The 20,553-nt window shown below is 40.0% G+C and overlaps 1 protein-coding gene across 1 annotated transcript in view; it reads right to left on the bottom strand.

The window, feature by feature from the left end:
- Window positions 1-20,553, bottom strand: part of wdr70 (WD repeat domain 70) — a 44,102-nt gene that overhangs the window by 9,786 nt on the left and 13,763 nt on the right. The window contains exons 10-13 of the mRNA XM_085413887.1: window positions 16,193-16,367; window positions 6,744-6,843; window positions 6,202-6,286; window positions 5,956-6,094 (exon numbers count right to left, since the gene is read on the bottom strand). Coding sequence (XP_085270013.1) covers window positions 5,956-6,094; window positions 6,202-6,286; window positions 6,744-6,843; window positions 16,193-16,367 — 499 coding nt within the window. The remainder of the gene's footprint in view (window positions 1-5,955; window positions 6,095-6,201; window positions 6,287-6,743; window positions 6,844-16,192; window positions 16,368-20,553) is intronic.

Raw genomic sequence — 20,553 nt, 5'->3', positions numbered from 1 at the left:
CTCTGAAAATAACTGTGTTAACAGTGGAGCAAATCTAACATAAAAACCTGAGCAGCCTAAAACGACCTAGGTCAGCGGAGCCAATCCCAGCTGCACCCACCGAAAAACCCACAGCCAAGCACAGCTCAGTCCAGTCCAGACTGCTTTCCAGATATTCAGAGAAGCATGTTTATACTCCAGGAACCCCTGTTTACACTTCAAGTCCACAAAATTACATCACATTATGAGAGAGGAAACTTTAATCAGTCAGTTCTTCAGTAACATGCTTCTACGTTCCATCAGATTAAAATAACGAAGACTGACTATGGATAAACATAACAACAGCCACTTGGCCAATATATATGCCGATTATGAAATAAGGCACTAATGAGACATAACAGTCAGTTGTAGTTCTTGTTTGGCTGCTGGTGAGTGGATCCAAATGTGCACTGCTTCTGAAAGACTGAGTTATAATGGTTAAATGAACGCAGCAGAAGGAAAAAAGAGAGAAGAATGCTAGTTTAAGCAACTCCGCTACACAGTAAGAGGGCTACGCTCCAAGAAGTCTACAAATAGCACAAACTACCTGACTGGAACTCTGTGCTGACTTCCAAGGTACGCTTGGTAAGAGAAAACACAGGACACAGGTAAGTGTCAAAAGTCCCCTTTAAAGGTATGGTAAAGAGAACCGCTGACTTTCAGTGAGCTGTAAAAGAAGAACAGCTCACTTCAGAGGTTTTGTTTTTGTAGCTAAAGGAAAGAAGAAAATTAAATGTTGGTATCTGCACTTTAAACACTGTACAGTTATTCAGCGCTGGAGGTTTGGAGATGCATTTATGCATCTTACTTTAAAAGGTGCTCGATTTCCAGAAATGAAGCACTGATCAAGCAGAATTCAAAGCACCATTTAATGTCTAATTCTTGCTATATTAGACTTTGCAACAAAATTTAAAGTTTCTACCAAAATCTCTAATTTTTTCCAATCTTTACCCAAATATGCTAGACCATTCCTCACATTATCTTTTAGGAGCTCAGTCATTTAGAAGAGGTGTAAGGCAGAGCAGCCAATACTCCACACTGAATAAAGCCAGGAGAGATTGGTTTGGGCATCTGTGAATGTTCTGGGTATGCTGAAGAGATTTCATCTTTCTGCTAGCTTGGAAACACCTCAATGTCACCATTAAGTTGCTAGAGTCTCCCCAGCCACGTTGCCTAGGGAGACTGAGGTCTATATTATCTATGCTTATGGCTCACTCACACTAAAGCAGAGATAAGACAGCAACCTTCTTTAGACTAGAGGGCAAAAAAAATCTGTGTTTGCCCAGAGTTTGATGTTGCAGCATCTTCAGTCTTTGGGTGACCACTTTGGACTGCAAGGTGAATGCACAGGGCACCTGATAGGAGGCAACCTGTCTCCAAGCAAATGCAGTCCAACTTGGACTGACGGCACTCACTTTCAGACAAACTGGTGAAGATCTGCATAACTTGTAAACACAGAGTGCCAGAACATTGCAGCCTTGGGTAGTCTGCGTTGATGAGCTCAACAACTCTGTGATGAGTCTCTTTCCAATAAGGGACTAAAATCAACTGGTTGTATTCTGGTCATATTCCTATATAAAAACGTTACCGGGTGCCTATGTCATTCTGCAATTAAACTGCAAGTACATTACCATTTATTGAGGAGTTTCTGAATTTACAATTGTACTCTCTGAGGTTCTGGCTGGACTTTGAATGCAAATAGCCAGTGTAGATTTCAGTTTAATGTGAATGTAGACGACAGAGTTGCAGCAGACATATTTGCGATTTTCACGAAGTTGTCACAGACAGCACACAGATACAATAATTTTGGCTGTGCCACAGTGACCAAGCACTGCTTTTACTAGTAGAATGGCAGCATTAGACTGTTGCGTCCAGCTAAGTTGCAGGAAATAGATGGATGGAAGCACAACCAATCATCATCATTGTGTTTACAATCTCAGGTATCATTGGAAAGTGGACTACTGGCCTTGAGGTCTGCACTTTGCCATTGTGATTCTGCTTGTGGAGTATCAATAATATATGGCCAATACCGCGTGAATAACGTGAATTAAATTTGTGATTTGAGTGACGTATCAAAACATGATTAATATTATTTACTACACAGCAACAGTAGAGACATAACAGAAGAAAAAGGTTCCATACAGCAAACGTCCTCAGATGGATTTTCCCACAGCAGGAAATGTCATTATATAAAGTATTTATGGTGCACATATGTAGTTGGGATCAAATGTGCATATATAGATAAAATGACAATCGGCACACAGAAGTATGCACACACACACAGATTTACAGAAAGTGCATAAGTGCTGCAGGGTTCAGCCTCCATTTGAAATGCAGCCAAAGCTTGATGCTTTTTTAGTAAACAGGATCTCACCTGGTTTCTGACCCATCTGATGGACTAAGATAAGCTTAAGCGTGTCTGAAATATTTACCAAACAAGCCTGAAACAGCCTCTGCTCCTGAGCGCACCCCAGAATCCAGGTCTGAGGTTATGTAGACTGTTTAGTTAGAAATGATTGGTGGCCCTTCCTTTCACTCGCCTGCTTGGTACGCCACTTTATAAAGACTGCACTTAAATTCTGGAGCCATCCGAGAGCTGACGGCTGATGTAAACATAGTAAATAGCACATTCATCAGGTTCACCGAGTGCATGCTGGAGATAACTGATCTGCTGCACAAAACTAAATTCACACATCAAAATTACTTTAGAAAATCGAATTAACGTACTGATACGAGCAGGTGTGGGTGACCGATTTATACTTGAACTGCTGTGTTGTTGGTCAGCGGGTGGGGTGAAGAAGTTTATCAACTCAACACAGGAAAAAAATGGTCTAAGCTAGACAGTCTATAAATCATTCCTCCTGCAACCAACCACGCTTTTAAATCATGTTTTAGAAGAAGTTCTGATTCTTTAACACAAACATTTCTTTGTTTCTTACTTTATTTCTGTGTCCCTGTGGGCCAACAAACTGAGAGGTTTTAGGACATATAAAAGCAAATAAATCAGATTGAGACAGAATCCATATCAGGATTAAGTTCCTTTTGGAGGGAAAACACATCAGTCAAAGTAGTCAGACCCAAAGAAGACAACAGGATTGCTGGTTTTTGTTCATTTAAGGTTTTTGTCTGTGTGGTAGAAATTTAACTCACATTTGTGGAGACAGTGACAGACTTTTTTCAATGATAAGCACCCACGAGCCCGTGCCGTGACTTCTGTTAAAAAGCCATGCCATGTTTCTAATGTGACATCCATTGAAATCTACTCAAACCATCCAACAGAAAAAATCTTTACTTGTAAAAACAGAGCCCCTTTTAACTGAATGCTGTTTTGCTGTTCTAGCATTAAACAACTTTCATTCTTATTTTGCTTTATTTAAGACTTTTTTGAAACATGCAGCTGGTATAAAAATAAAAAGTGTAATAAAATTAGGCAACTATTTGATATGTTGCCATTATCTGGTTTAAAAATAGGGCTTTGGTGGATTGTATCATTGCATTCTGTTTTCATTTACATTTCACAGTGTGTCCAAACTATTTTGCAAATGGGGTTGTAAATTTTGGGAATTTAGTACAATTAACACAAATAAAAGCACTGCCAAGACGACTTGCAGCCTGCATCATTCCTTAATCTAAAATCTTTTTTTCTGCCGCATTAGGCTGGATTTTGTGGGAAATCTACTGGATTTCTGTACGGCTCACAGTGTCAAAAGACAGGAAGAGGTATTTTGCCATCCTTTAAGTGAAACTGAGCTGACACTTCCAGAGGTTCTTCGAATGGCAGATGGTGGAGCAAGTGAAAGGCCAATGGAAAAATCACTTCCAAATGTTTACCCTCTTCAGTAAAGGGAAAGAGAAGACAAACGTCCACAGAGTGATGCAAAGGAGGAGGAGGCTGTTAAGTTCTGCACAGACTCTTTGACCCAAAGAATCTGAGGTCTTTTGTTTTAATGCTACCTATAGTTAAAGTGAGAGCAAATGTTATAACCACAAGTGTGTAAGTGTTTGTGAGGCTTTTCAAATACTTAAATAAAAGACAACTTTAACTGCTTTGTCTAAATGACTGAGAACTACACATAAAATATGTGGATTATGGTGTTTGCAGATTAATAATGCCACCGTTTCTGAATGACAGCATTATCATTACACTCAGAGGTCAAGTGTACGCGTCAGTGTTTAGTCCTGTCAGGTTTGTGGAGTGTCGTCTTCTAACTGTCACCAATCAAAAGCCCTAGCTATTTAGAGAGCAGAAGACTTTTAAAAAAGCAAGACCACTCACGCAGAGAAGAAATGTGGCTTTGAATTTCATAAACAATAACGAAAAACTTGGTAGGTATCTTGGTACATACACTTCATGGTATTGGTGTGTCAATCAGTTGACAGTGAGGGGGTACCACGATGTTAAAACAAGCTGTTCTTTTTTGGCAACATTGTAACCAACAGAGAAATCAGAGAATTCATTTTGTGTCGACAACATGGGCAATATGACAAAAGTTACCAAGTGTATGGACACCTGAAAGCTTAGATTTAAACTCAGTCATTTTATTTAAGACAGCTAAATTGCAATTATAAAACAGGAATGAATAATGTTTAATTTCAGGTTTAATTAAAAAACGGACCATTTTTCCACTCCCGTCAGTTAGTGCAGCTGAGCAGTGGGGTGTGCACTTAGTGTGAATGCTGTGCCAAGTTTTGCAAGATAACAGCAGCTGGCTGGCAGGGTTGGAGGACACACACACACACACACACACACACACACACACACACACACACACACACACACACACACACACACACACACACACACACACACACACACACACACACACACACACACACACACACAGTCTTTTCTCTTTCCCCTCTCCTTGTTCATTCAATGGCCTATGTGGAAGGAGCATGCCTCAGCCGAGGAAACTGAGTTAGAAAGCATTAGTTTCAGTCAGGACTCAATGTTATGTCTATAGATAGACACCATTAAATCTCTGAAAAGGGTTTGAAGATTGAGAGAAAGAGGCGGAGGAGCAGGAAGCAGCAAAAAAAGTGCTTTCTACTGTCGAAAGCACCTCTGCAAATCATTTCAGCACCTATGGCTGGTTGCCCACACCAAATGGATTTCTGAGAAAGCGGGATTAGTGTAAAAGTACAGAGCATGCTCATGTGTCTGACAGAGTACTCTGTATGTGGGAATGGGACGTGTGGATTGTGTTTTTAGATAATTAAATTTCAAATATAACTCAAAGGCAGTGCGCATAAAAGTGTCAATAGCTGTCCTGCCAATAGGTTTGTGGGAATATTGCAGTAAGGAAAGGTCACATTGCCCCACTTTTACCTTTAACTTGCCTTTATTCTCCTTCAAAACTCAGCTCATAGAGCTCTGATTTTTTTTCTTACCTCAATGATGCTATATTATACTTTGTTTACAGTTGAATTCTGCTCACACACAGTGATTTACAGAGGAAAATGTCTAGTCACTGCCAGACAACTGTGCTACTTATTAGATAGAGAAAAAGAAAAAACCAAACCCACATTTCTTTATCTGCAGAAAGTCATTCTTTAGCTCAAATGATAATTTAAGGCAGTTTTGTAGAGTTGTTTATTGAGTTTAGCTCAAATTCTGCAACGCACATTTCAAGCTGAAATCGTAAAAAAGCAGTGGAATGCATTGGGCTAAACAGATCTTTAAATGAGTCCTTAGACTACTGCTGTTGTGTTTTCAAAACATTTTAAATGCTTCAGTTTTGCTTGAGCGCAAACCACTTATGTTGAGAAGGAATGACTGTCATATTGATTTCATTATGTGTCATTGTGTATTCATCATCTTTTCCACTGCTCGTTATGTGTTCAAGGTCACCGTTTTGTTTGTAACTAACATATCACATCAACGAGCTGGAAAACATCTTGTTGCTGTGGTTGTTGGGGATTTGAGGCAGAACTTACTGCGTTGGTGACATCTATTTCGTAGACCCTCTGAAACGAAATGCGGTCAAAGAAAACAAGCTTCCCATTTCCTTCATCTTTCTTCACCGACGTCCCCGTCACCAGAAGCTTGTCATCTGGGCTAAAACAGCAGTCGGTCCTAACAGGGAAAGTTACAGACATGCATTATTGGGTAATAATGCATATGTAAGCACTTACAGCAACAAACAGGCAGATTATAATTAAGATGACAGTTAAGACTCTCACATGGAAAAGTAGTTGGTCAGACCACTAACTCCATTCACTGGCTTCCTGAAGTTGCGTATATCCCACATCTTGAGAGTGTCATCGCCTAGGGGGGGAAAAAAATAACAGTTGGGGACAAAAGGCAAACTGTAAATTGTGAGTCACCACAGACAAAACTTTCCTGAAGGTTATTTACTTTACTATAGTGCAGCGCATCCTCCTTAACATAGAACAAGGCTGTATGAGTTATTTTTCATTTACATTACAGAATAATGTGAAGCGGAGGTCTCCTATGCAGAGTTATTCCAGTTTACCTTTGTGCTAGACATCTCTTCTCCAGATTACATACCAAGCTAAGTCTGCAGGGTGTTGCTGTTAATGATCCATGCTTATTTGTATACTCAGACTGAAAAGCCACTGCTTCCCAACAGTGATCTTTGACCTTAAAACAGACCCTCTTAGCTTGGGTACTGATGACCAGAACTTCAAATTGTGGCTGTTAAGCTTGGCAGATAAGGGTAAGGCTTTTTTAAAAACTTTATTTAATGTTCTGTTTTTTTTACCTCCACGTGAAGCAAGCATCGTGCCATCATAAGAAAAGCTGAGGCACGAGGTGTCTGATCCTGGGGTGTGGGCTTGCCGACAGTGGAACTTTGTATGAACCTAGAAAGACGGAAAAAGAGAAAGCGACGCATTAGCGACATCACTTTCTACAAGCCATGGTGCAGGTTTATGGTTTCATAATGATGTATATTACAACTGCATGATACAGATCCTATCTAAAGATCCCAGTTCGCTTCTGTTTGTTTTGCAAGTGACACAAATAGAAAGAACTGGACAAAAATGTTAAACATGTTAATATTTATCACATAAACATCACAGACAAAGCGACAGCTAGAAAAAAAATGCGATAAGTCTTGATAAGTAGTTTTTCCATAAACACAACGTTTTTTCGGTCAATATTAATCATCAGTGTTAAAAAGAGTTATTACAACCTCTTGATAAACCACTGCATGGAACTGCCACTGCTCTGCTTCAGTAGCAAGACATTTTAGTCTTGCTGTAGTAACAAAAAGACCTTTTCATTCCCTGTGTTTTCCAAACAACACACGGTTCCCATTTGCACTATGAGCACCAAATTATATATTTAACTATAAAGCCCTCTTAGAGCCTATGAAATACCAACAAGACACCATACTCTCCACTCTTTTCAGCAAGACCACAGACATTTATCTTGGCAAGTTTTTAAGTCCCTGCCTGACAGATGGTATTTTGATTTTTTCCTACCTGAAATGGTATTCTAATACTCTTACTGCACACAGTTTAGTAGCCTGCAACAGGCGAAAGACACACTATCACTGCCAGGGGTCACTCTTTGGTATATTAGCCATCTTTGAATGAGTGGTTTGCCACAATCGGCACCCAGTAACAACAACTAGCAATGCACAATATCAACAATTCCACTTCTCGACAACATGTGCAACAAGCATAGATGACAGTAGCAGCTAGTGGAGTGGACAAGATTATTTTTCATACTCTTCAAAGTGTGGCTATTAAGTATTAATTTAATAATATATGTTCTGTTCAATTTTTAATTATTATTATTTGAGGAAATAATTTGGCACAGAAATTGTGAAATATTAATGGGCTCTGGTGCTGCTGAGTGACTGCTGCTCGTCAAACACATTTCATTCCAATGTTGACCCTGTGCTAACTTGCATATGACAAATAAAACTGAAACTGAACTGAACTGAACTGGTGCCACTAATATATGGATTTTCACAAGGTTCTGTTTCTGAGCCCTTAATTTCTACTTACACGTTGATGCTTTGCCATAATTTTTTTTTTTAAATCCTTATCATTTTAAGAAGCTTATGTTCAGTAAGAGAGAGCTATGTTCAGTTTGGTTCCAGTATTCCTGGGTGCTCGGGCTAATCAACTGTTTATATCAATCTCAGCTCTGCAGTCATCACTTTGGCCCAATCATTTTCTTGCCTGCCTTCTGCGAGCCAATCAGACTCTGTTACATGTGCTTTAAATGCCATTGCGCTTATGTCATTCTGCCCTTTGTGCATCCCGCCTCAACTCCACCTCATCCTAGTCAGTAAGAGACTGGGATGATCAGCCTGCTTCATCTCTGCCACCGCCAGTGATTACACACTTCCATGAAATGCTCATGACACACAGTTATAGTTTCAAGCTAATGGAAAACAAGGTAATATGTTATATGCATATGCACAGCTGATTCCAGTAACTGGTTGGCATAAGACTAAGCATTTAAAATGAAAAAGTTTATTATCATAGTTCTAACTTAAGCGTAATTACCCTCGATTTTACCCATTATCATTAAATACCTCAGTGCTGACTAGCATAATAACTGTTATTCAGTCATAATTTTCCATTGGGTAAGAAGCCGGGTACACCCTGGACAGGTTGTCAATCTGTCACACACAGACAGGCAACCAATCACACCCATGTTCACACCTGCGGTCAGTTTAGACTCATCAATTAACCTAATCCCATGTATGTCTTTGGACTGTGGGAGAAAACCCACAGAGACATAAAGAGATCCACACGGGAAAGTCCACTTCAGACTGGAGTCAAACCCAGGACCTTCTTGCTGTGAGGCAACAGGGATAGCCTCTGCCTCCTGTCATATAATTTTCCAGTTTAAGACAGAAAAATGTCAATCATTTTTATTTGGCAGGAATTTAGAAACTGTACTTTATGCTCAAATGTGAAGATTTCTTTTGTCCCGTGTGAATGTAAACTGAATACTTTTTTTGGGTTTGATTTTTGTTTTTACTGAATCAGCATATTAGTTGACTTTTGAAAATAACTGTTATTTTGCTAAATGGGTATGTGCAATTCTAAAACAGAGCTGGTACAGTTGCATCCCAACAGGCTACAGGGCAAAAGCAGCTGCAATGAAAACATAGGGGTAAATTGCACATCGCAAATTACAACCTTGAGGCAGTGTTTTCACTAAATTGTGAGTAAAGTTCTGCCCTTGTGAACATTTCCTTGGGATGTTGCTATATACAGAATGAGAACGTGATCCTACTCATCTTGGCTGTGATGACTAGCATGTATCAGTGAAAGCTAAGAAGGCTAAATGGCATTTCATTCAAGGTCATGGTATAGAGGTGAGAAAAGACAGAGTGAATGGACTTATCTTTGTAGTCTGCAGGGTAAAGACAGATAATAAGATTTAAACGATTATTCCTGACGATTCCCAGCCAATTCAAACGTCTACCCTGTATAAATAGTGGTTCCCAACACGCCTGTACCATTTCTTGCACTTCCTGAGTGCAAAAAGAGCAAGAGATTAACAGAATTGTAGATTTTCGTCTAGAGGTTTTTTTTCCCATTGCTGATTCATCTAATAATTTTCCAAATCAATCAACTAGGCAATCCAAGAGCTCATGGGGATATCCAGAATGGGGATATCCAGAATGCTTGCCCCTAGTAACCATCCCTTCTCTCTGCTTCCTCCCGTTTACTTCCCAGCGCCTTTTACCTGAGAACAGTCAGATTTCAAAGATCGATCATTAATAGGCGCTGATGAAGCAACAGTCTGGGAAGTAGGCTTGCTAACACTCAAACAAACATAACCTTGGTTTATATAGCTCCACTTTCATTAATCCCAAACGGAATGCAAATAAATCAGTGGAAAGAGAATTGCAGAAACGCAGGCTTTAGACCAAAAAAAAGAGACGGATAAGGAATTTGAAGCACACAGTGTGGAAGACAGATAAGGCAGAAATATAGAGAAAAGCTGGCAAAAACTGCAGGAGAGAGTGGAGCGTGAGGTGAATGAGTGATGTGCCCTGGCGATAACAGAAGGAAACGAGGCCATACTTCACTTCCAAAGTAAGTGGAGGGAAGTTATTAACTTGCACGAGACAGATAACACTGTTACCTTGGACTGTAGATAACGTGGATTACACTTCTTCAGGCCTCGGCCATTTAGTCTCTGTAGTCTCTCCTGGAATAATTTTCTGCTCCCCATCATCATTTTACTCATAGATTGCCTCTGACTTATTTCCATTTTTCTCCACAATTATCTTACAAATATCTGCCTATTCATTTTTTACTGCACCAAAATTGACTTGGTGGAAAGTGCGAAGCCAAGAGGTCAATTTAATACAGAAACTGGATTTTTTTTAATCTTATGCAAGCTATTTCAGTGCTAATAAGTAGCAGATAAAACATAACATATAATATGCGTAGCCCTTGGAAGACCCCATTTTAATCCTGCAATCACTTGCAATGACCATTGTGACTACTGAGCTTTGCAAATGGGCAATAGGGGCGTATCCAAACATGCATTCATGTAACTCTGCACCCATTCTATGGATGGTAACCACCAACTGGGTGGAGTCAGGACACTGTGAACAGGAGGCTTTTGCTCATGAACCGTTTTCTTGTAATTATCTTGTCTTAGCATGTTGCTCAGTTGCACACCATGAAATTAGCCAGCGGAGCAGATATGAACTGAGGCTCCTTTTAGGGGTTTGCAGGAAAATGTGCATAAGCGGTGCAGTCTCAGGGTGAGAACAAATGGCATCAAACATGTAAATATTACAACATAAATATTCAGCGAGGGGAAGGTGATGAAATCTTCTTTACATAACTCCACGAAAGAACTGCACAGATGTGCTTTTTTCCCATCTGAATCAACCTGTTCCGTGACCTCAAAATGCACAGCCGCAGTTTTCGTCAGCTCGACTAATAAGAAAAGTTATGAGTACTTGTTCAACCTGTGATGAATCACTCCGCGATGTGGTTTTTCTTCTTCTTTTCATCTGACATCTTTCTTTCTAAGATGAACACCATCTGCTGTAAGCACATGCTGTGTTTTGACCCCTTTCATGTCCTTTTGTTACATTATACTTTTGTCTGTGTGTTTTCTTTGAACTGAAAATACGTTTCAGCACTTCCTTTTGTCATCCAAACAAACAACCAGACAGCAGATAGGAAAACCCTTGCCTGAATCTGGAGTAAATTATCAAAAAATGAAAAGGAAAAAACTGAGAAAAAGATGCTAAATGGGTGTAAATATAAGACAGAGGTTTTTTTTTTCATAAATAGTTTATACAGAAACTGGGGGAAAGCAGCACCTTTAATACGTAGTTTGTGGTTGTTCTAGATGCATACTGCAAACATACACCCCCGTCAGCTATTTCTAGATCATATACTGCTGTTGTGAAAGCTTGAGTATTTATTTACTGTCCTGATGTTGGCTGGCATTAGCAGATGCCATTGCGTTTGCTTCCTGTGCTAATCTACACAGCCGGCCTGTGAAACCAGATTCTCGTACACTGTTTGAAACTTCACTCGTGCCTTGTGACATCCTCTGTAAGCTATAGCCTCTTCTCCAGCCAGCAGGCACGAAGCTAAATGATTAAGATTTTTTTCAGAAAGCTAATGTGCGTATTTTTATAAACAGCATCCAGTAAATTATGAAAGTCTTCCATATATGCATGCACGTATGCGCGCACACATTCGGCAGCACGAGCTGATACATAGCTGAAGGAACACAGCATTGGGTTTCATCCTGAGCAGACTATGATAACAATCTACCGCAGCGCCAACTGTTCCAAATCACGCTATCAGAGCATTACATAAATACTGCAGGGCTCTTTATCTCAGCTCCTTTCATACTTTTACAACAGCACACCTGAAAGACTTGATGAACAGTGTTCAGTTAGTTTCACATCTCATTCTGACCTCTGTTACTCCCTGAGGATCGAGTGGCCAAACCACAGTCCTAACAGCTGCTCTGATCTTTCATGGAAATCAACAAGTGGTGGTGGCGAAGAGGTTCTAGATAATCCAAATGTTCGCTATGGTAAAGTAACTGTATTCCTCTATGTCTCAGTTACAAAAGGCTATAGATGGCAGGAATATTTTGCACATGCTTCTCTTTTCTTCCAAGTCCCTTCAAGGTCAAAAAAGGACACAACAATGAAAGCGTTGGCATTGCTTTCCACTTCTCTAACATCTTTTAGTGGACCTAGACTGTATGTATAAGACAGAGATAGTCTTGATGTTTTGAAAACTTACGTGATGAGCAACGGGTGGATCTGACAGTAATCTAAAAGCGAGTGACACTAGGGTCATAAATTCAGAGAACAAAATAAGCTATAGGCTTCTCTATAATGGGGATTTCTTTTTTTCAGTTAGAAGAGTTGCCTCCTGCTGGGTATTAGAAAGAATGCAGGTTTAAGGCGCTACCACAGTGGTTTCACTTTTCAGACATGTCTAATCGTCGATACACCGCCTATGAGAAGTCCCATATACAGCATAGTCAGACAGAGAATCAAAGTGTGTGGCAATGAGAAAAACAATGAGCAAGTCAAAATGACGGGACTAAGATATGACTAAGATGTCATAAATGTTTATGATTATGATGTCTCTAGAGTGCTTGGTGGATTTATTCATTTTTAGATGCTCTCACGTGTTGTCAAATCCTAGATCATTTAGAAACATGAGTTGACTTTAAGAGGTTCTGATCGCCTTTCCTAATTTATCTTTGAGCACCCACTGGATTTACTACTTTACAGTGAAAATACTATGTTCTGAAGGTGCGTTAATCAAACTTCTAGAGGACCCTGCACTGAGAGGTTCATGGCAGTAAGCTATTCAGTGGCATTTTAATAGCTTCCCTTGTAATCAGTGCTAATTTCGTTGACCAATACTTTTCATCACAGTTTTATTAATGACAATTTTTTTTCCTGGTGAAAGCAAGACGATAACTAAACAAAAGCTAATGCACAAGTTAAAAAAAGCTGATGAAAGGTGTTAACACTTTCATCAACGAGCAAAAACGAGAGGCATGCTGGAGAGACGAGATCCAATCGAAACTAATTAAATTGTGTAGAAAGGTGGGACGCATTTGGAAGTGATCCAATCAGAAGTGATGTCCTTCTATGGTAAGGTTAGATGAGCACATTTAATCTGTCCCCAGGAAACGGTACAACTATTTACTGTACTCCTTGTTTCTAATGAAAACTCAGCAAAATGTTAACGCTTTGGAGGAAGAGACGGGTGGACATAGGGACACATTTCACACGAAGCAGGTCTCACAGGTAAAAAAGTTTACACTCTATATTTTGGTCAACTGAATCAACTTTAGATTTAGTCTACTGTAATCTTATGACATTTAGTCTAATAAAATGAAACAATTCAGATGCTTAAATTATGAATAAAACTAAATGGCATTTTAATAAAAAAACAAACTATGACTAAAACAACCTCAAAATCTGTTGTCAAGATTAATGCTGCTTGTTTAACTTCCCAAACAAAAACCTGATCTATGCTATGAATTTTTAAAGGTCTTTTCCTAGTTTGAGGATCTCATCGGTATATTTGATGTCTCTGGCAAGACAAAAACCTTGACTTACTAATCATTAAGTAAGTCAATGTTCTCACACATGTAATAATGAAGTCAATAATGAACTACCTCTGAATATCTTTCTTTTCAATTAATATCTCTATTTCAGATCAAGTGGAAAACTAATTTCAGCTATGTTCAACTCCTACACTTACCAAACCGAAATCCACTTCTAGACAGAAAAAGCAGTGTTATAAGAGTGATTAATGGAATGAAATTGAGTCTGGACTCTTAATTACTTTTATATCAAGAGTAATATAAGATCAAAGTAAGACACAGCAGGACCAGCTTAACACTTACTGATTGCTCTTATTCAAAAGCTTGAAAGTGTGGCAGATTTTTTTTCTTTTTGCTTGCATATCTGATTCACCACCTAACCGTAATACTCTGCACTGTGTAGTTTTTCAAAACCACCTCTTTTGGGGTCCCACTTTGAAGTCTGGAAGCATGTAAGTTCACCTATGACGCCATAACATTCCTCAGGTCTCTGTGGTAATGTTTTGGAGCAAAAAACCTGGACCATCAATGCACCCAGTATCACAAAGTGCACATTACCTGGCAACCATTTAAATGCAGTCTTGCAATCCTGGCACCGACCCCTTTGGTCAGGGAATGAACATGCAATCACCCTCTGTGGCAGTGCACCGAACGAGACCTACTTGACTCCCATCGCAGGATCAATCAACTCATGTCAGGGTTCAAGAGCGCGATGTGTCACTCTCAATAGCTTCTCTTCAGACTGAGCCATAGATCAAGGTCATGTATGAGATTGATCATGATTGATCTGCCTGCATATTCTTGCCATGAGTAATAGTGGCAATACAACAGCAGATAGGCCTCATTTAAAAGCGGGGGGAGGGAGCAGCAATAAAAGCATCGGGAGGTCAACTCCTTTTTAGGCTTGTGGCTAAATTCGAGTCAGCAGCACAGGTTGCTGATTAGGGCAGAGGGCACCAACTAAATTCTTGAGCCATTCAGAGAGGACAGGCTCCAGTGGTCAGGAAACAGCCATGACTATTGTAAGCTGCTATGGGACGCAGGGTAAATATTTAGCTTGGAGAAGGAGGGGTAATAAATTTTGAGAGCTTTAACCCAATTGCAAAAAGCATGCTGCTGTGAGCAGCACAGGGGTGGGATGATGGGTGACTGGAGCAGAGAAGGGAGTCTATATAAAGTGGGGTTCATAGAAGCAAAGACTTACAATAGGAAAGCCGTTAGAGCCACACAAAAAAAAAAAAAAAATCATACAAACTACACTGTATTTGATTATGAAGCCGGTTGTTGGATTAATTAACATGACGACTACTTCCCATTTCCCTAATCTGGATAAGCTTTTATGCCCAATGAGTCTGTTCCAACTCACTCACTACAGCTTACTATTACTATTTCTGTTCTCACACAAAATAACAAAAGCATTCACCCCTGACCACAGATAGAGCTGAACAGATGAAAGGATATGAAGTGGAACAAAAAGAATTAGAGAACAAATGTACTGAAAAATAACTTATTATTCTTCAGATAGTTAAAATTAGACTTATACTGACAAATAGTCAAAAACTGTCCTTAAACTGGCTTCTATTAAGCAGTGTATATGTTTAATAGAAGCATAATGAATAATCCTTATTCAATTTTATGTTCAATCCTAAAATCTACGTTTTCAGCGTTTAAGGACTCTCTGATGACAAAATATCAGCCTATAATCTCCCAGAATGCAATGATGCCTGCTAAATTGATTGCTGTAGGTCCACTAAACTCTTTTTCCCTTTCTCATCTTGCCATCCATTCATGGGGGTAAATGTTTTGTGTGACTAATGAGAAGAACAATAAACTGTCAGATATGCCTTGTCGCCAATAAACAGGAAACAGCAGCATTTGGAGCCCAGGCAATGACATCACATCACTGCGACAGTCATGAAGGAGAAAAGATGAAGCAAATTAGTAAGAAGACATTGAAGAATGTGTTACGGAGTAAGAATCAGTGAAAAAAACTTTCGAGTCACCCAAAAGATCTGATGGACGTCATGCTTTCTCAACCCTGAATGGAAGTCATTTTTATCAACAGTGTTGATTTGTCAAATAACTCAAATGAAAAGAGCCAAATAAGTGAGTGCACTGCTTGCCAGAAGCCAAGATCAACTATTACCTCAACGATGTGAATCTTGAGGAAAGGAATGTACACTTTGATCACTTAATTTCCTAATTACCTAATTAAATGGAAAATGTGCAGGGGGAAATTGTGATTGGGCCTCCCAGCAACTTTCATGTAACTCACCTCAATCATTAACCATCAGTTAATTCTGTTACATAAGTAGCTCTTTCAAGCCATGCTAGGGGAGAGGCTCTAGGGGGGTCATAACATGTGCTGGCTTTCCCCCAGTATCAACATCAGATCAAATATTTGATCACATCAATACTTCAGACTGGGCTACTTCCAGTTTAGACAAAAGCATTTTAAATTCTTTGGGCTTAGCGATTTGCCGACCTCTGACCTCTCTGGCCTGTGACCTGAGTCTCATGACTCTGTACTTGAGCCCATAAGAAAACAGACATCCATTGTTTACAATCCACTGCACATTGCCGGCGGCTGGCATGCGTTTGTGTTTTAAAACTCACACTGAGGTTTCTGTCCCAGATCTGGATGGTGCCATCTTGGCAGCCCGCTGCGATGAGCTTCCCGTCGCGGCTGTAGGTGCAGCATGTGGGGATGACCTTCTTACCCTGGAAGGAGCGAGGCTTGAACACAGACTTGTGCTTCTTCTCTGAATTGAGGTCCCATGTGCGCACAGTGCTGTGAACAGACAGATCATTTCATTTATCCTAACCCGGTTGTCATGAATCACTCAAAAAACGTCCGTCTCTCACAACATATTTGTTCTTTAACACCTGCATCCACCATAATAAATCAGAACTGTGGCGATACGGTGTCCCCCGTCATTTCGTGAAACTTTAGGTCAGGCAGCTCTGTGACGCAGGGTGAGAAGTTTTGCGAAGAGCAAAACAGTAGATCAGTCTGACAGGTACGTCTGAAGCGTCCATGAAGTCCTGATTCTCTTTCCTACATCTGCTGAACACATTACACAACCTGGAGCACTGAGAGTGGGGGTTTGAATGCAGACCCGTCGTAAAATACAAATGAGAGATTTCATTCCAAAACATCATAAAATGAGAGTAAAACAATAAGCCCTCATGGATACAGGTCAGTCTGTGTAACACTTTACAGTTCTTTCCTGGATCGAAACCAAAAATGAGCTTGAAACTTTCTGCGAAGGCACCATTAATGCTGTACGATCTATTCATGCTTTGAAGCTACATATGCTGTCATACAGAGGATAAACCTATTTATTGATTGATTTATCCACTAAAACTGCATAATGACAAATGTTGCTAGCTTAAAATTCAGAATGAGCATTCATCTAAAAAAAAATGCAACAAAAATGCAGTTTTAATACTTACATTTTTGTACATTGCAAATAAATATAGAGTTTAAATGATGCTTTTATCTGCCTTTCTCCTTAATCTAGCTCTGCATCATCTCAGACTGATAAAGCAAAGATGGCAAAAAATGATAACAACACTAACTCAGGTGCCCACCAGTGATGAGACAGACTTCACCTCCCACATTTATTTATTGGAAGGGTGTTAGTACACATCGACATGCCAGCACCTCACATGCTCCCACCAACATTCGTGACAGACACGGTTCATCCAAATGTGTCTGTGAACCCACTGCCTGCTTTAGTGGGTATCTTGACCTCTGGGTCACGGGGTCAGCAGGGGAGTATAAACATACAGGCAGGGCTGCTACTAACAGCCAGGGAAGGATTCCACTGTGGCCGGCTACAAAATCACAGACACACACACTCAACTGTGTTTGGATAAGTCTAACAATGTGATACAAATGCCAGCTGAAGACATATGGTTTGAGTGAAAACCTGCAAGGGTCAAATAAAACTCTGATGCATAGTTGTGTTTAAATCCACATAACATGAAAGCTGTTAAATCACAGAAAAGAAAAAATCCTGCTGGGAAAAAAGTGCAAAGGCCACATGTATAAAATCATATTTTCCAATGCAAACTGGAGGCTTCTGCACTGTACAGTAAGCTGTTTACACAGCAGATTTCCATGTGTATGTGTGTGAGTGAGGGATAAAGAGCGATAGCCACAAACTCAGTGACATATTGGTCCACCTGCTGCCTCACACAGACATCTCAATTCTGTTTACAGGAGACTGTGGGCGAGTGTCAAGCCAACAAAGACAACATGACCTTTCATGTACCACACAAAACCTGGAATGGTATTTATCATAAGAAACTCTTTCCAAAACATGGCATTGCTGGCTGTCAGAGGGATAGAGCAGAGAGGCTGGAGCCCACCAGTGCTGAGCAGAGCGTAAGTGATGGGGAAAGACTGCACACAGTCACTTGTCGGGAGTAAGATGCTTGTGGGAAACTGAGGGCTATCTAAAGGGGTTCATTTTAGTTTTAACCTCCTAAGACCCGAACTCTTCCACTGCATGCATTTTTAATTTCTCTTTGATATTTGGGCATATTGGGGCCCAATGAATGTAAAAACAAAAAATTACCAGATTTTTTTTTTACCTTATTTTTGTTTTTAAGAAAAATAAGAGCCACATATGAGTATATCCGTTTAAAATTTTGATAGAACAGTAGCAGTATAATGTCCTTGTAAGTGGATATTGGGCCCTTGTAGAGCAAAATTCAGTATTTTGGTCTAAATAACCCAAAGTGGATGGTTGGGGGAAGGGGATAACAGGTATATATTAAAAAATGATACACAGCATGAACAAAAAACATTAGCAGGTAATAACATTGTCATTTCCCATTTCTCAAAGGCCTGTTTTCCCTTCAATCAGCAGCCCCCTTTTCTTGCACAAACGCTTCACAGGCAGAGGGGTGAATGCAATAAAATGAGACCCATTCAACCTCAGTCATGCATGTGCACTTTACGAGGTAGCACAGTCGTTGACACATCAACTGAGGAGTGACAGCTCCCTAGGCCTCGGGTTTTATCTGTACATCAGGTTATAGGCCCAGTGGGGGTGACGGCTGCTAGGATCACCTTTCCAGATTACGGGATGAAGAAGAGAGACGGAAAAGAAGAGCGTTCGTCTTGTTTAAGGTTGTTTATTGGTCGAATTCCAGTGATAGACTGAATTGCCTGTTTCCTGGTTGACTGACTAACTGGGGCTCTGTTATGAGAAAGGAGGATTAGGAGGGAAGATGCTCAATCTTCCATCACAGCTAAAGAAGATAACAGAGGGATTTAGGAGGCATGCACACAATTGTACCCAAGCAATGAATCAAAAGGAGGAAGATTGTGGCCATTGTGGCACAGATGGGCTGTGGGTACAGTGACAGACTCATTCACAAAACTTCACAACATTTTCACAACATTGTTTCTGCTCAGTAGCAAGGCGGGTGAGACCATACACTACAAAAGGCAAAATGCCTAGAAAAATATCTCTTGAGCTTGAGTCAAGGCAGGTTTTCAGATTTAATCAAGCAAAGGTGTGATAAGTTGCGACCCAGTTCGCTGACAAAAGAAACAAACACTGTATTTCACAGCTCTCACAGTAAAAAACTAGAGGCTACTGTCAGTCAAAAATTCAGCCATGGCTATAAATTGAACAAAAAGGATTAATGCACTCCTTAAAGCTATGGTATGTGCATTCGTGGGCAGAATATGGAACACTTGCAATGTAAGGTGGGAAAGAGTTAGCTAGCAGATCATTACATGAAGGAACCTTTTAAAAACAAGCGCGTTCATGCTCACAGGTGTACACACGGGTGCTCACACACACAAACGACACCCTTTTTGGCTCCTACCACAAAGCACACTGTGTGCTGTCGATCTTACGTGCTGCACAATAATGTTTAATATTTAGTATTTACTGTTATATTCCCATATATCATCATGATGTTGTTTATTGTATTGCTCTCGTTTTCTTCTGCTTGTTTACTTTTTTCATTCTCAACAGGTGAAACTAAAAAAGTATCTATTGTTAGCTAGTGTTTTCTCTTCTGGTTTTTTTTTTTATCTCCATACAGGTGATCCAGGTGTTTTGTTTGTTTTTCTTTTTTTTCTTCCCCCCTTTCTCACCATCTCTTCTCCCCTCTATTTTTCTTTCCCTCCCTCTCTTTCTTTCATTCTTTCTCCCTGTCCTATCCCCCAGTCATGTCTGTCCCGTCTTTAAAAAGCGAAAATAAAATAAATACATAATTATAATAAAGGTCAATCAAATGGACCAATATAGAAAGGCCATGATGATCCACTTGGTAAAGTAAATCCACTTGGCATCTTTCTTGGCCTTCAGACAACAATTCTGAAGGCTAAAGATCCAAACGGGACAGGCAAAAAAAAAAAAGGTGGGAAAGAGTTGGAGATGTGCTGGACTGTGGATGAACCCATCCAGTTCAGTGAATTGCCCCAACATGCTCACCCACACTTTGAGGAGTCATTCCTCATATGTCATCCATTTAACTCTCCTTTCCTTTAAAATTGAAAGTAAACTATTACCAAGGGCACTGATAAGCAACTGACTTGCTAATTCGTCAAGATCCGAGTGCTAGAGATGATCAATTAGCGCTCACAGCAGACAAAAGCAGAGAGAGGGAGAGACAGAAGTACGGCCTTACACAAAAGTACCATTCTCGCAAAACAAGATGAATTACTACCACAATTTATCCATGCGTTAAATCACAAATCTGCTTTATGTGACTTTGTGTTTGTCGATGCTCTCTAGTATGACACATTTCAAATCAAATGTTTAGTTTGAGCACATGACAAAGACAAACAATTTGTCAGCAGTAAAAGGCCCTGCCATGTTGTCCTCTGGGTCTCCTTGTATACAGCTACACATCCAAGTCCAGCTGCAGCCCTGACAGCAGGCCAGCGCGAAGGGAATCCCTGGCATTCAAACCTCCTGGAAACATTCCTCAAATTGTGTGTATTT

This window comes from Rhamphochromis longiceps, linkage group LG7 (genome assembly GCF_057381845.1).
Source record: "Rhamphochromis longiceps isolate RC_006_pf linkage group LG7, R_longiceps_female_GT1.1, whole genome shotgun sequence".
NCBI lineage: Eukaryota > Metazoa > Chordata > Actinopteri > Cichliformes > Cichlidae > Rhamphochromis > Rhamphochromis longiceps.
Note: the sequence above shows the minus strand (reverse complement) of the source record. Positions and strands in the feature narration are given on the sequence as shown.